Raw genomic sequence first — 15,963 nt, 5'->3', positions numbered from 1 at the left:
GGCAGACATGACCTGAAGTCTGCCCCATCTCTCAATTTCCCCTTATTGCTTAGCAGTCTGACCCAAAGCTCCCTGATGTTTATTGAAATCTTTGCAAAGAACTTAAGTCTTAAATAGAAGAGATTCCAGATAATCATTTAACAAGTGAAACTGCTGGGACAGGGGTAGAGATTCCCAGGACAGCTTTCTGGGATCAAACCATGAATAACAAGTGTACTATCTTTAGCAAAGCTTCACTTACAACCACCAGGTACTGCTGAAGAACTAGCAAACAGCTGACTGCACTAAAAGCTGCTACTGTTATTGATACAGACAAAATTCTGCTGTTGGTCACTTAAAAAAAAAATCTATTTTCTCATGTTTTGGAGGAATTTATTTAACCACATTTTACTAGCAGAAGTGCCTATGGTTTATAGTGCTAAAATGACACATACAGAGTGACATACTTCATTCTGTAGAGACTACTGAACATAACAGGTAGCTCTTAAAAATGAGACATTGAAATCAAATATTGTGACACTCAGGAGGGCTAGTCCTTCATTCTGCTCTTCTCCAAAGTTGAGAAAAAAAACCAACACACCAGCACATACATGAAGTGGTTGTGCAAGCATTAACCCCACTTTGGAAACACATGCAAGGGATAAAAAAAATTCTCTCTATATCTTTCTATGGTTCACTAAAGAGAACTGTTGTTTGCAGAAGATGCTTGCTGCAGAAACCTTTCCAGGAAGAGTCCTCAGTTCTTCAGTACCTGCTGTATGTATTCAATGGCAGAAACCAACACATATGTTTCATTAACCAGCATGCCAGACTCAAAACAAAACAGACAGTTCAAGGATAATCCCAAAAGTAATGCATGCCCAATTTGCTGGAAGAGCCCTCCTTCAAAAACCAACGCTTATCATAGAACCAAGCGTTCCTGACCAAAGCACCTCCATAACAAAACAAAACATTTTGCACAAGCTGTAAGCAGAAACTCATCAAGCCTTTTTAATCAACAAAACATGCTTGCTGATGGGGAGAAAAGGGTGAACACTGCACCACAAAATCATTAGTCTTCTTATGAAGGGAGTGGTGTAGTGGCTAGCTGAAAACCTGAAGCAGGATTGCAAGGACAGTGTCATTGAAAATGAACCTAGCCAAAAAAGACAAGGTGTGTGATGTTAAAGGACCAGCAAAAATGGGTAGTAATTATACCAAAACCCAGGAATAGTCCCTCAGAACAATCTGATTACTTCCAGGATTTACCAGAAAAAGGACGGCTATTGCTTCATGATGGCCTAAAATACCCAAGAAACTCCAACACCTTTCATGCTGAAGTCTGTCTTTTGTTTTGTAGGTCTTCCCAGAGATTGACATTTAGGGATTATCATGAATTTGGTATAATGAATCACGAGTTCATTCATGCACGTGCATTCATTCCAGAGACAGCATGACCTCTTACGTCATGTGCAAATGGCATCATGAGTGATGATGCCCTCTATTCACATTTTCATTGGTTACTGGACCGAACACTCATATAGAAAGCAAGATGCACAAGGTAAATCTGGTGTATGCGTGCTTGGGTGCAGGCACAGAGAGGGGACTTAATTCCTCCTTTCTCGTCTTAGGAAAGTCACAGAACAAACAAACAAGCACCTAATTTGTACTAAGGCATTTTAGTTTGTTTTTCCTAGTTACACTTTCAATCTCTGATGCTGCCATGCTAATTTTACTCCCAAGCAAGTAAGGTGTTACAGGAAAAAAAAAGATATCCAATACCTACACCATCATGAAGGTTTCCTTGTCTAATGAAGCTAAACAGCTGTGATGCCTTATTGCCTTCACAAGAGAGAAGAGTTGTTCAGGAAGCAGGTGCAGGGAAGGAACACACACCTGTGGCAGAGGTTTGCCTTTCAGGACTCTCTATTCAGCCTGGGCCATTAAGCAGATTGTAAGATTGGGTGAAGAGGCTTCTCCTGTGGTATCTGTACATGGAAGGAGATACTGATTTGGACATCAGTGTTTAAATTAACAATATTAACAGCCACAGACCATAGTTGACATGACTACGAAACAGGCACATGCTAAAAGGTAAATGCAAGCCTGCTCAGGAACCCAAATAAGCTGGGTGAAGACAGACTTGCTTGAAAAAGCAGCGTTACATGGCCCCGAGATAATGGCCTTTGGGCAATATGTAAAGAATACAGGAAGGAGAAGAGATAACGCTAGCCAGTCACATGTTACCTTCCTCTGAGATTCTACTGTCTGAATCCTCCTGTGCTGAAGAGAGAGGTCTTTTGCACAGTCTTATAAAAATGTAACTGCAAAAGACATCTGAACGTACCATAAGCGTCTGTTAAACCACTCAAATTTCACCCCGTGGTCTTTGGGTCTAAAAGTGTTATGAAAGCCTTTGGCAAAGGGCTAGTGACTAACATCCTTGGGATAACACCACTGCCTATTACTGAGACAGTACACAAATCAGTTGGAGGACATTAAAAAATGCATATTTTTTTTTTTCCAAAGCAAATTAATTGGCTCTGCAGTAGCTTTGAAAGTATTTGAATGCGCAACCTGTTAAATAAACCTGTGCGCTGTTAAAGACATTGATACCAGGGGTGGGGATGCAAGTGTGCCAAAACAACCTTCACAGATGAAAGGCAGAGAAGCTACAGGAGAATATGTAAGTAGGAGCTAACAAATTAAGGGCAAAGGAATTCATAGGAAAGAGAAAGAAGTACAGGCAGTCAGAGGCAGGAGGCTAATGGAAAAAAGCAGGGGCCTAGGTTAAATGCCTAGGCAACCCTACTTCTAATCTGGCTTTGGTTTCAAACATAAGACTTTCAATAGTTATCTCAAGTGTAACAGTCCCTCTCTGGCACTTAGCATTTCGAGGGGTTTTCTAGTTTCACTTGAGATAAATTTAAACTCATCAGAACTGACACATAGTACCTAGCAAAATCAACGTCCCAGTGCACTAAGTAAAATGCATATAATTCCTCACTTCAGATACTGCCTTATTGGCATGTTCACACGTTTGGGTAAAAGGAAAAAAATATTTTTCAACAGAACTTGACAGGCCAAGTTCTGGAGTTCAGCTTAGCACTAAGTAAACACTCAAGACTTTCAAAAAGGTGTTCAGTGTATCTTAAGAGATACTATTTAAAAAATGAGCCAAAAAAAGTCACTTTGAATCAGTAAATGCTTTGAAAGTCTGGCCCCTGAGTGCAACTTAACTGTCATCTCCTAACTGACCTATCCAAAATACTCTAATACTGAGGGTTTTTTTGGTTAACAACCCCCCCCAAACCCCAAAACATGAAAATAAGATATTACAGCCCAGAGCAATCTTCGCTAATCAAGCAGTCTTGAAAACACCTGCGTGAACTTACATTTAGACCCTAACATACTGAGCTTAAAAAAATATTTAAGCCACAGGACTGTTACAATCAATGCTGTATTAAAGGAGGAGGAGAGAGAATTACCTATTGCTGCACAAGTAGAAATGAAACCTTGTAAACCTCTGTTCGCATTCAATATTACTGACATAGACAAGAAAACATTTTATATCAATTTATCTCCAACTCATTGCGAGCCTCATGATTAAGAAGACTACCCAGATTTAAATTATATATATTCAAAAAATTAACATACAAAACTTGAACAAATAGAAGACATAAGTTTCCTCACAGAACATTAATTAAAAGGCAGACACTCCAAAGCATTTCAGATACTGCTTCAAGCTAGCAGCATTTTATAAGGTAATTTTTTCTATTTTCTATAGAAGTACATCAGGGGTAAAGGCAAGATTAGGGAAGATGAGGGCCCTCTCAGGAGGGAGACAGGAGACCTGGTCCCCCAGGATATGGAGAAGGCTGAGGTGCTGAATGACTTTTTCCACTCGTTCTTCACCGGCAAGGGCTCCAACCACACAGCCCAAGTTGCAGAAGGCAAAGGCAGGGTCTATGAGAATGAAGAACCACCCACTGTAGGAGCAGATCAGGTTCGGGACCATCTAAGGGACCTGAAGGTACACAAGTCCATGGGACCGGATGAAATCCATCCATGGGTCCTGAGGGAGCTGGCAGATGAAGTCACCAAGCCGCTTTCCATTATATTTGAAAAGTTGTGGCAGTCTGGTGAAGTTCCCACTGATTGGAAAAGGGGAAACATAACCCCCATTTTCAAAAAGGGAAAAAAGGAGGACCCAGGGAACTACAGACTGGTCAGTCTCACCTCTGTGCCTGGCAAGATCATGGAACAGATCCTCCTGGAATCTCTGCTAAGGCACATGGTAAATAAGGAGGCGATTGGTGACAGCCAACTTGGCTTCACTAAAGGCAAATCATTCCTGACAAATTTGGTGGCCTTCTATGATGTTGCCACAGCACTGGTAGACAAGGGGAGAACCACCGATGTCATCTAGCTGGACTTATGCAAAGCATTTGACACTGTCCCGCATGACATCCTGGTCTCTAAATTGGAAAAGCATGGATTTGATGGATGGACCACTCGGTGGATAAAGAACTGGTTAGACGGCCACACTCAAAGGGTTGCAGTCAATGGCTCAATGTCCAAGGGGAAACCGGTGATGAGCAGCATTCCTCAGGGGTCATTACTGGGACCAGTGCTGTTTAACATCCTTGTCGGTGACATGAACAGTGGAATTGAGTGCACCCTCAGCAAGTTTGTTGATGACAGCAAGCTGTGTGGCACAGTCGACACGCTGGAGGGAAGGGATGCCATGCAGAGGGACCTTGACAGGCTTGAGAGGTGGGCCTGTGCAAACCTCACGAAGCTCAACCAGGCCAGGTGCAAGGTCCTGCACCTGGGTCATGGCAATCCCAGACACAAATACAGGTTGGGCAGAGAATGGCTTGAGAGCAGCCCTGAGGAGAAGGACGTAGGGGTGCTGACAGACAAGAAGCTCAACATGAGCAGGCAATGCGCACTTGCAGCCCAGAAAGCCAACTGCATCCTGGGCTGCATCAAAAGAAGCATGGCCAGCAGGTCAAGGGAGGTGATTCTGCCCCTCTCCTCTGCTCTCCTGAGACCCCACCTGGAGTACTGCATCCAGCGGTGGAGTCCTCAGCACAAGAAGGACATGGATCTGTTGGAACGGGTCCAGCGAAGGGCCACAAAGATGAAAAGAGGGCTGGAGCACCTCTGCCATGAGGACAGGCAGAGAGAGTTGGGGTTGTTCAGCCTGGAGAAGAGAAGGCTCTGGGGAGACCTTATAGCAGCCTTCCAGTACCTAAAGGGGGCCTACAGGAAGGATGGGGAGGGACTCTTGATCAGGGACTGTAGTGATAGGACGCGGGATAACGGTTTCAAACTGAAAGAGGGTAGATTTAGACTGGATATCAGGAAGAAATTCTTTACTGTGAGGCTGATGAGACACTGGAACAGGTTGCCCAGAGAAGCTGTGGATGCCCCATCCCTGAAGGTGTTCAAGGCCAGGCTGGATGAGGCTTTGAGCAATATAGTCTAGTAGGAAGTGTCCCTGCCCATGGCAGGGGGGTTGGAACTAGATGATCTTTAAGGTCCCTTCCAACCCAAACCATTCTATGGATTCTATGATTCTATGTTTCTATTTTCACTGTCAAATAGAAAGAGGGGAAATGGTTGCAAGACACCTTTTCATCCCTACCTTCTAACAAATCTCTCTTTGTCTGAAAGAATACTGTACCCAGCTGGTGACTAAAAGCTGGAATTACCATTTATTCACTATCAATATATCTTTCAGTTTCACTCACCTGAAATGGTATCAAATCTGCTGTTTTCTTGGTAGGCATCTGTATTCCTGTTAAGGTACCAAAGCCAAGCAATTTTGCCTCAGTCCTTGAGTTTTGCAATACTGTAGGGGCCTTCTTGGAAAACAAGTGTTTAACTACATGAGAGGGCACCTCCCTATTGAATAGCTATTTACTTTGGGTTGAAGAGGAGAAAAAAGTTCAATAAAAGTTAAACATCCCATCTAATCATATGACACGGGTGCATACCAGAATGTTGGTTACTGCCTGCCTGGAGACACTTCTCAGATACTTTCCTTTATAAAAAGAAAAAGAGAAGGACAAACCAGTTTATAAATATTTAGCAATTTTTGACTAACCGGTGTTGATTACAGTTACAAAAGGCTAGAAAAATCTGTAAAGCAACACTCTCAAGATGTAGGAATTTGGATTCACTCAGCCATACCCTATTTGGCTTGAATTAGAAACATCCATTTGTTTCCAAGGTTGTTTCTTCTTTAATTATCAAACACTGTTAAGCAAGCAAACCCACTTTGCTAAGAAACAGCGAGGTTCTGTTGAGAAGGATACTGAAGTTCCTGCCTTGTAAAGACTGGCTGAAAGTCTTTCTCTTGTCAATTTTACACAATTTCTAACATGTGCGAATGTTCTCTTCTTTCCACAGATTGTACAGCTGGCAGACAAGAGAGTGCAGAAGGATTTCCTGGTTGTTAAAATAAGTGAAATGTTGTAAAATGGAACACCGAACAAGAACCAGGTGCATTTCTGTTCCCAATCCATTGAATTCAGTGAAACTAAATCAAATATTGTTCTGGCCAAATATAACCGTTGATGCTTACCAGTTTTCTTTATGGAAAAAAACCCAAAAACACCAACAAACAAACCAAACCAAAATAAAATCCTGTATCTTGACTAACTGAATGCCGCACACACAAATGGCAGTATAGCATCCCAGTCACACACATCAAACAGTGATCATCTTAAGACAGAGTTGTTCCTTCATGGTAGAGTCATTCTCTCTCTAGAATAATCTTAGTGTGCTATCAGGATACTTAGAATAAACCTGAGATAAAGCAGTGCAAAAGGAACAACAACAGTCATCTTTTCTTCCAATTATTCATCTTCTCTATCAAAATGAGTTTCTGCTCTTTGGCAATGCATTTGATATTTATTTTTAATATCTCTGATTTTATTTTCAGAACACCTCAGAGCCCAGCCTTGTACCAGGATCCACCAGTGGGTTAACTGATGGTTCCTATCCAAAAGGAGACTTGCATTTTCAGCAAGTATCTCTTTGGTATTTCTTACTATGACAAGTAATAATCACGAAAATCACCATTGAGAACTAAAAAAGAAAAAACAAAAAACCCACACCACAAAAAAACCCACTCAACAAAAGACAAGTCAAATCTTTTCCATTTACCTCTTCCCTCTGGTCGGAGGGAGAGCTTTTTTCAAAACTAGTTGTCATTTGGTATTTAAGAGAGCAAGAGAAATATTAGTAAGTGCAAAGAATACGAAAGGTTTTTCAGGGAGGGGGAAGGAATAAGGGATTACTTGTTTCTTTCAACTTTCTGTTCCCATAGAAAATACTTCATCTTCATTTATCACTACTCCCCCTCTCCCTGCCCCAAATGCCATAATTACAAGCAGTAATTGTTTTTTCTAGTTTTTAATGATAACAATAGCTCCTAAGCCCACGAGTTTAGTCCACCACTTCACTTCAAACTACTCCCAAAATATTATCATGAACAATCCCAATCCCCAAATCAGTCTAAATATAAAAGAGACACATATGACCTTAGCAATCAAAAGGAAGAGAGACACTGAAGTGTGGCTGAAAGTATGTGAGCTACAACATCCAAATTATAAAATGAAAAACATGATTATCAAGAGGAATTAGGACACATTTAAATCTCTTGACATAACAGAAGATACTATTCATTTGTGGCTACAGGTGGTATATCTTTGTGGTCAACTTGCTATTTTGCAGCAAATGAGCAACTTCTGTAAATCCATACACATCTATTGTATGCTAAGTGATGCCTTAGGGCAAAGGAAAAAAAAAAGGGCAGTCAGCAAGATCAAAAGTCATTTCTGTTCCTTCCTGCCAACAAAACACACGCAAGACTTGATGAGTACCATGACTTTAAAACCACAAGAATGCCAATGGCAATTATCTCAGACTTCTACATGGCAGCAGGAAGACCACCTGATTCTTGTGGTTCCAAATGCTAAGTTTGACTGCATACTTTTAAATCAGCTTAACAGAAATCTCTCGTGCTAACATACTGCTCAAGAAACTTAATAAAATCTTCAGTCTATTATGGAGGACCATTAATACAATATACAAGAGACACTTCCCAAGGGACCTGAAGAGAAACAGTATTTATGAAAAGAAATCCAAACCATTTATTGCTGTCCAATTGTCAAAATTCCTATACGATTAAGAATGAGGGACAAGGAACTAAATCCAGAGAGTAAACTGCCCAAAGCCTGGCTATATTCAAGACAAATATACACAACCTTATTACCATAAAAGGGTTCAAGATCATTTAAAAGGCAATTGTTTCTGTCTGCCATACTGTATCATGCCCACAAACCAAGACACTTTGGGTACATTCTTCTTTTACCTTGTCCTTTAATCAATTGTTCTTTTGGTAACAAGGCCAAATAGGTATAGGATTTCAAAAGAGACGTACTGCTTTTTTGTTCACTTCTAATTCTCCATTTTAACATATCCGCTCAGAAATAGCAATTCCAGACACACATATACCTACAAAGCAAACCCTGTTCATTTCACAAAGCTCTGCTGCTCTTCCTGGCCACCTTGATCTGGAATTTCACAGGCACACATTTTTGAAATTAACGAAAAGGTGTGTATAACTGTAATACGGAAATCATCTGTCACACTCCTATCTCATGTTATTCCTATTTAAATTCCTGTGGGAAACCAGGTACAAGTAAAAGCCTGAAGACCAGTTCCTACATAAGGCTAGGAGTTTAACTTAACACGGAGCAGATCTGAAACAGGCAATCTATATGTGACTTCCCTGAATCTTAAACATACCACCACTGTTATGCAGATTTTCAAATGAACCACATCTTTTTTGAGGTACAGAGAAGATTCACTCTCTGCCTCAGGATTGTAGCTAAGGGCTTCAGACACTAAGGTTTTTGACTTTGCTCACTTTCTGGATGTGAAATGAACACCTCCTCTTAGTGGTCTCTCATCTGTGCTGAAAACTAGGATCAGTACATCTTTTTAATGCAAAAGCACAATATTTAATCGTTATAACTAACCATAAGAAAAGTCTGTCCTGGTGTTTATATATCCTACGTAAAAGAAGAACTAAGCAAACTACGTTCACCTCCAGCAGCAGACTAAGCTTACCTTTGTGCTGAGTACAAATCTCACCCTTAAGAAAAAAATCTAGCTGTCCCCTGCGTATGTGCTTCAGCCCCTCCTAATCTTTTGCCCAACCTATGAAGAGACAAATGCCCTGCCTGCAATTCTGTTGTTGAGCATCGCAGGATAACATCCTGCCTCCTAAATGCTTGCTTGGGGGCGGAAGTATCTGGACACATCTCATGTTCTCATGGTATATTCTCTAGCTTCAACTCTAGTGACTTCTCTGCAGATGCACAATAAACTTCTCAATATCGATGCTAACACATCATACTTATGTTGTATCTCAGGTAATTCATACATCATGCACAAGAATTACACATAAAAGCCTATTAAGTGGCACATACAACTTCCGAACATCAGGAAAACAAGCTTGTGCTTGTACTTGTGAATGGTCTATGATAAAGTCTTCTACAAGACATGAGCAGCATACAGTTCTGTATCTTCCAACGGTGTGCTGACTACACATTTATCTCTGTTTTCAATTTCCTGTACTGCTGTAGTTACCTACAATGCAAGGCACGAGGATAGGAAGGTCAAATCCATCTATCCAATCAATCTTAGCAATTAAAAGATATTTGACATCAATGCATTGCTTGCTGAGAGCTACGTATATACAAAGGGGGGGGAAAAGGATGCAGAGAAAAAAGCAAATGATATGGAACCTGAATTGAGTAGAAATTGAGACATCTTTTTTTTGTCAAGATTCAGTCTCTCTGATGTCACTCTCCTTCTAAAAGACACTGCAGAGTCTTATTCAACTATAAAACTTCTGATGAATCCCTATGGAGCGCTCTATCTACCCCACATAACAGTGCCAAATGATTGTTCTCTTCCTAGCCTCTGTTTTCCCCTAGTTTTGGGCAGATCGGGGTCTGCTGTAGATGAGGAAGTACTCCTGTACAGGAGTGATGCAGTGGAAAGAAGTCAAGTTCCCAGTACGCCTCTGCCCCTAAGACCTTCACTGATGTAGTCATTAGATGGTCAATGCTGAGTTCAGGTTGTAAAAAATCAACAGAAACAGAGCCTAGAGAGCAGCTAATTAAGTATCCTAGCTCTATCTCGCTCTCATTTCGTAACAGGAGAGTTGTAAAAACAAGACCTTTGGCATCCATTCAATACCTTCTCTCATGTTTTTACTTGCAACAATGTCAGGCTTGCATGCACACTGAGGTGTGGAGGGACAGGTGTGACATCCAGAGTCCTTACAGGAAAACTATATCCACTAAAAGCACAACATTTACTCAAGCAAAACACCAGGAAAGCACCCACACTGGAGTCACGATCTGGAGGTCGCTACTGGAGGCTTTCATCCTCTGCATGTATCAGCAGATTACAGAAGAAAAATCTGAGAAATAAAAGGGCAATTCGGAAACAGGTGAATTTATGAGGGGAAATATGCAAATATGCACATCCTTTGCTGTTTGTTTATGCATAACTTTACAGCCTAGTGTACCTCCTGCAACACTCCAGATAACATACTAAGTACTGAAGGCTGCAAACTCACCACATCATTTCATTGTTCTTAAAATTCTATATTGGGATTCCAGCTAGAAGCTTTAGAAGAAAAAAAAAATTAGGCAAATTTACAAATAATAAAGTAACTCGTATCAATCAGGTGTGTCTCAGTCCAATTCAGTGCATCAGCAAAATTTCTCTTGAACAACTACTACAGCTTTCTTTCCATAACAACCACTGAAGCTAAATAAGGAAGGATAAACAGCTACTTAATACCATCAGTGAAGTGGCATTAGGTTCCAGCAAATGAGCTTTCCTTCCTCCCTTTCAAAAGCTCTGGCACAGTTGCAAAAGGTTTTGCCTTGGTCTCATGTGACTGAATTACTCACCTTCCCCATCAGGGCTCATATTTTCGTAGGAATCCCAGCGTATTAGTGGGTCTGAGGTATTGTAATCAACTATCACTCCATAGTCATTCTGAAGGTCTTCATATCCTGAAAAATAAAAATCTGTTTGAGACCAAAAATTATCACAGCCGTGTTTGTAGTGATATACAAGCACATATGCATGTGGCCTTCTGACACAAATTTGCTCCCTAAACTGCAGTACCATATTCCGAAACGTAAGAAGCAGCAATAAGGGAAGAAAGGTTATATAAACCAGCTAAGAAAACCCTTAATTTATGTTTCATTACAGAAGATACAAGCAGAGAATTTTATCTCGAGCTTCTTGATAGTGATGTAGCTGTGATAACTTTGATCAGCCCCTGTGATAACTTGGATCAGAATAAAACCACAAGCACCTGTAATGAGCTGGTACTAAAGGAATGATAACATACAACTCTGTTACAGATTATCATTCTGATACCACAGCAACTTATCGCTAAATATGAATAGAGGGAGTTGAAAACTGCCACTCTGTGTCCCTCCCAGTTCCCCCAAGGCGCCAACTATACTGTTTCATCCATTCTCCAGCCTCCTGGCAGAACCTGAGATTGGGTGGCTTGCCTTAAATGTGTTTTGCTGCACCTAAGTAGGCTCTGCCAAACATACCTGGAATTTTCAGCAGTAACCCACGTTTTTGTGCCCTTAACAAGGCATAAGATAATATTCAGCTTTTAAATGTATACCATGAGGAATTTAGGTGCGGTCCAGTGATTCAAAAGCATAGCACAGACATCAAGAAGTCATGACCTTGGACTTGGCTTTGACACCGATACAAATCAAATCGGCTTTCTGCCTTTGCTTCTCTATCTAGATTAGGGAACAAAGAAATCCTCAGTTATCAACTTTTTGGCTATGTCTGGAGAAGCAAGCCCTATTGTAGATTGTTCTAAAGCAGCAGAGTGTTACGTGCATGCTGTGGCTTTCAAAACAAGGGTAGTTAAAATTAGAAGGACAAGAATGCTATGGTCTTGTACCTTTATACGCAGGCAGAAAAAAAGCCATCTGTAGAGAGTTTCTGTGATGACATTTGTCACAAGGCAGATTTATGAAGTTTGTTACTTCAATATTTAGGTGTCTCATCTTCTTGGCAAGCACATTCTTTCTTAAAAACTGTATCACAGTCAGTTATTTTTTAGAATACTGTGTCCAGTTTCAAGGTACACAATACAAGAGAGATATAAATACAGTGAAGCAAGTTCAGGGGAGGGCAACCAGGGTGGTCAGGACTGAAGGACTTGCCCTGTGAGGAAAGGCTGAGGGACCAGGGCTGAAGAAGTCCAGAGATGAGATGGTCCTGAGGGCTACCTGACAGCAGCCCCCCAAAGGCTGCGGAGGAGACAGAGACAGGTGGGAGCAAGGTGGAAGGACTACACGGAACTGGCATAAATTGAATCTAGAGAAATTTAGAGTCAACATAAGAGAAAATAAATCCACTGTGAGAACAGTCGGACATTGGAACAGTCTGCCCATTGAGGTCTCCATCCTTGGAGGTTTTCAAGATTTGATTGGACAAAGCTCTGGGCAACCCGGTCCGATCTCACAGAGGACCCTACTTTCAGCAGGAGAATGGACTAGAGATACCCTGCAGTTATTCTATGATTCTGTAAGATTTTCAGATGTGGAAAAGTAATTTTCCAGAAATTGTAAATAAATGTTTCAAGGTGAACTCTTCTTCCTAGCCAGTTAATCCCTTCGATAGCAATTGAATACAAATTTCCAATTACTTAGAACCTTACTTTCCAACAACTTGGAGCCTGGTAAAAAACACACCTCTGATTTGCCATCTAAGGCAAGGAGACTTGAAAAAATTTTCATCCTTTTTCAGACATGTCAACTGGCCCCTCTTCAAGCATTTACTATCCAGAAATTTTTAGAACAAGCTGGAAACATTTATTTATAAAACTGTTTTTCTTATATGGCTTTCCAACAAGCTAAGTGAGATCTTTGTGTTCATCTGGATAGAATCCAGCTTCTTACTGGCTGCTACTACAAGTTTCTAAGTGATCAAACTGGTGGGGAAAAAAAAAAAAAAGGAAAAAAGGAAAACATGCAATTCACAGGACACTGAGTGTGAATATGTAGAGGTAGACAGTTATTTGGGTTTCATTCAGTCTTAGGCAAAATCCATACTTTTCGGGACACCATAAAATGAGGAAGAACGCATCCGTTAACACAATTAAACTGCAATATAAAGCATGATCTTAAGTTCTTATTGCAGATCATAATTATCTACAACCTTAGACATATTACAATAGAATTCTGGAGGCATACAGGATATACCCTACAAGCCAACTTCAGAGCAGAAGCATTTCCAACAAAACTACAGCTGTACCTCTTTATGCTAAACTGAAGACAGTCCAAACTTCACCACTGCAAATATTATCAGTTATGACAACATCCAAAAAAGGTTATGGGACAGGCCACTGCTGTCACTTATGCTGAGCCAAGCTACCTAAACCATGCATGTTTTACACAGATGCACTCACCTTGAATTTTCTCTGGAGTTCCTGAAAACACTAACTCCACTTTGCCATAATCAGGGAAACGGTCATCTGAAAACAAAGGGTAGTATTTCAGCAAGCTACCTCCCAGCAAAGCAGTCCCAAGGCCCTCAGAAATCAGGATTCTCCATAGCTATTAATATACGTACCCTCATCACTCTCCCCTTCTCACTTGCAGTTTAGAGATTTGCTTCTTGAAAAGCCACATTCTTTGCCCCACACGTTCTCCAGAAAAGATCACGTAAGTGTCAGCTGGAGTTTTGTTTACTTCCAAGAACAGTCAAAAGTGGAATATAGGTACAGTTCACAAACCTCTCTAGACAGACATGGCTGGCTTTGGTTTTAAAGAAAAACACACCCAGGAGAAAACTAAAATTGTTCTCTATATTGGCTAAACTGCAGTACTTCACCACAGCACTTTTGTGTAGCCCTACATTGCAGGAAAATATTTGATTTTAGTTTGCCAGTAGCATAGGGTGAGGGAGTTATAATCCCGCATACAAAATAAAACTGAAGTAATAATAATTTGGAAAATACGAAGACTGGCACAACACGTTTTCGAATATGTCTGAAAACTTTACCTCCATTTTTGGATATTCTGAAGCATCTTAAAAGACCTCCATACTCAAGCAGACTAGGTCACAAACACAGTATCAGACTTTGTGACTGTTTTCATCAGCCAAAAAAGGGATCAGCTTAGTTCTGTAATGGTAACTAACAGAGTCACCATTTTACACACGTGTCTGTTGTTTTTACAAATGTGAGAGGAGGCAATAAGAACTATGTAGGAGTATCTGAATTATTTTGATAAGTCACTTGAAGAGCTTTTCTCCTCATTAGGAGTTTCCCTATGTTACATGCTATGAGTTAACTAACACAAAGCAGCTCCCCTTTCCCTAAAAACAGGGATGAAAAAACGAAGAATCCTTTTGAAAACAGGTCTTGGAGATGATCACATACACAGGCACACACATGCACGCCCGCACACATATGCAGCTAACCAACCACAGAAGGCAAGTACCTTTGCTGGCATTGTCCAAATCCTCTTTGCCAAACACTAGGCTGTGTCCTTGAATAGCTCCAGTGTGAAACTGAAGGCGAAAAATCACATCACGAGTAGCTGACCGGTATTTTTTGTGATAACACTTCAGCTAGAAAGAGAAACATGTCAGGAAGTAATTTCTTACGAATCTAAACAACTGTGTGCATATGCATTAGTTGCTAAATAAAGCAGCCACAGCGCAATTTACTGCGGACACCTCCGATGTTGTAACAAGCAGGGTATGCATTATTCAATTGCTTCAAATTATACAAGCCCAAGGCAAGATAGCTCTAGATGTGTAAAAATAATAATTACTGTTTTCATCACTATCAGTCACTAATCAGTAGATTACAATTCAAAAATCACGGCACATGTCAGTACAATGTTGGAATGATGACTTGTATCCATACTTCTTCACTGTCACAAATTAACGTAAAACTGAATTATAGCACACTCATTTCAAAATAACTGAATAATATGCAGAGTTTTTAGAAGCAAGCCTGCAAGCTGATTACATCTATCTTAGGACTTTTTAAAAACCTACTCTAGTGATGACAGGATCTTGTTTTATGTTACTGTGGGAAGTTGGTAGTAGTTCTGACACCTTGGCTAGAACAACACGGAACTCTAAAAATAACACCTAGTATGAATTCCAACATCTAAAGGTGAACACAATACACTTACTCTCTAACACCTTCCCTAGACTAGAACTATGGATATTTACCCACTAATTCTCTGAGCCAACTGTAATACAGAGCCACTCAGCCTTCTTACAGGAACACATGAAAATTTTGGTAACCTTAGTCACAGGACTGAAAATTTTACAGTATTATCCTGATGATATCAGGATTTTATGATAAAGCAGATGTCTTTTTAATGTATTCCAGTAACAACAAAAATCACCTTTTTTTTTTTTTAAGGCAGACTGAAAAAAGCACCCTAGACAGAAAATACTGAATAACTGAAGAGCAGTTGTTCAAACTGAAGTAACACAAGAAAGACGAGGGGCTTAAGGGGGATGCTTCTGAAAGCTGGGATTAAAGCATAGTTATGAAATTCTTCTCACTGGAGGATTTGAAAAATCTAACATAAGCCGTTGCTCTCTACCCTTCTTTACAGTAACACCATGATAACTTAAATTCCAGAAGTTAATCAGTGTTGACCATATACATGGCACATAAGATAACTTCTGAAATATTTCAGCCCATGTACAAGAGAAGGGTTTTTTTCAGGTATTCTCTATGCAAATCACATATTCCTAACCCTGTAAAATGGCTGGGAGATCCTCTATGCAAGTAAGCATTACATTATCGGAAAGTGAGGATTTAGAGTTGTTTGTTTGTTTTTTTAAGAGAATCCCATACAGCGTAGT

The 15,963-nt window shown here is 40.4% G+C and overlaps 1 protein-coding gene across 9 annotated transcripts in view; it reads right to left on the bottom strand.

Annotated features, from left to right (window-relative positions):
- The window catches only part of TNS3 (tensin 3), a 187,496-nt gene that overhangs the window by 75,547 nt on the left and 95,986 nt on the right, over positions 1 to 15,963 (bottom strand). For all 9 annotated transcript variants that reach the window (XM_074575680.1, XM_074575683.1, XM_074575679.1 and 6 more), the window contains 3 exons: positions 14,571 to 14,700; positions 13,535 to 13,600; positions 10,992 to 11,096 (listed from right to left, as the gene is read on the bottom strand). In XM_074575680.1, the coding sequence (XP_074431781.1) occupies positions 10,992 to 11,096; positions 13,535 to 13,600; positions 14,571 to 14,700 (301 nt within the window). The remainder of the gene's footprint in view (positions 1 to 10,991; positions 11,097 to 13,534; positions 13,601 to 14,570; positions 14,701 to 15,963) is intronic.

The sequence above is a fragment of the Larus michahellis genome, chromosome 2 (assembly GCF_964199755.1).
Source record: "Larus michahellis chromosome 2, bLarMic1.1, whole genome shotgun sequence".
NCBI lineage: Eukaryota > Metazoa > Chordata > Aves > Charadriiformes > Laridae > Larus > Larus michahellis.
Note: the sequence above shows the minus strand (reverse complement) of the source record. Positions and strands in the feature narration are given on the sequence as shown.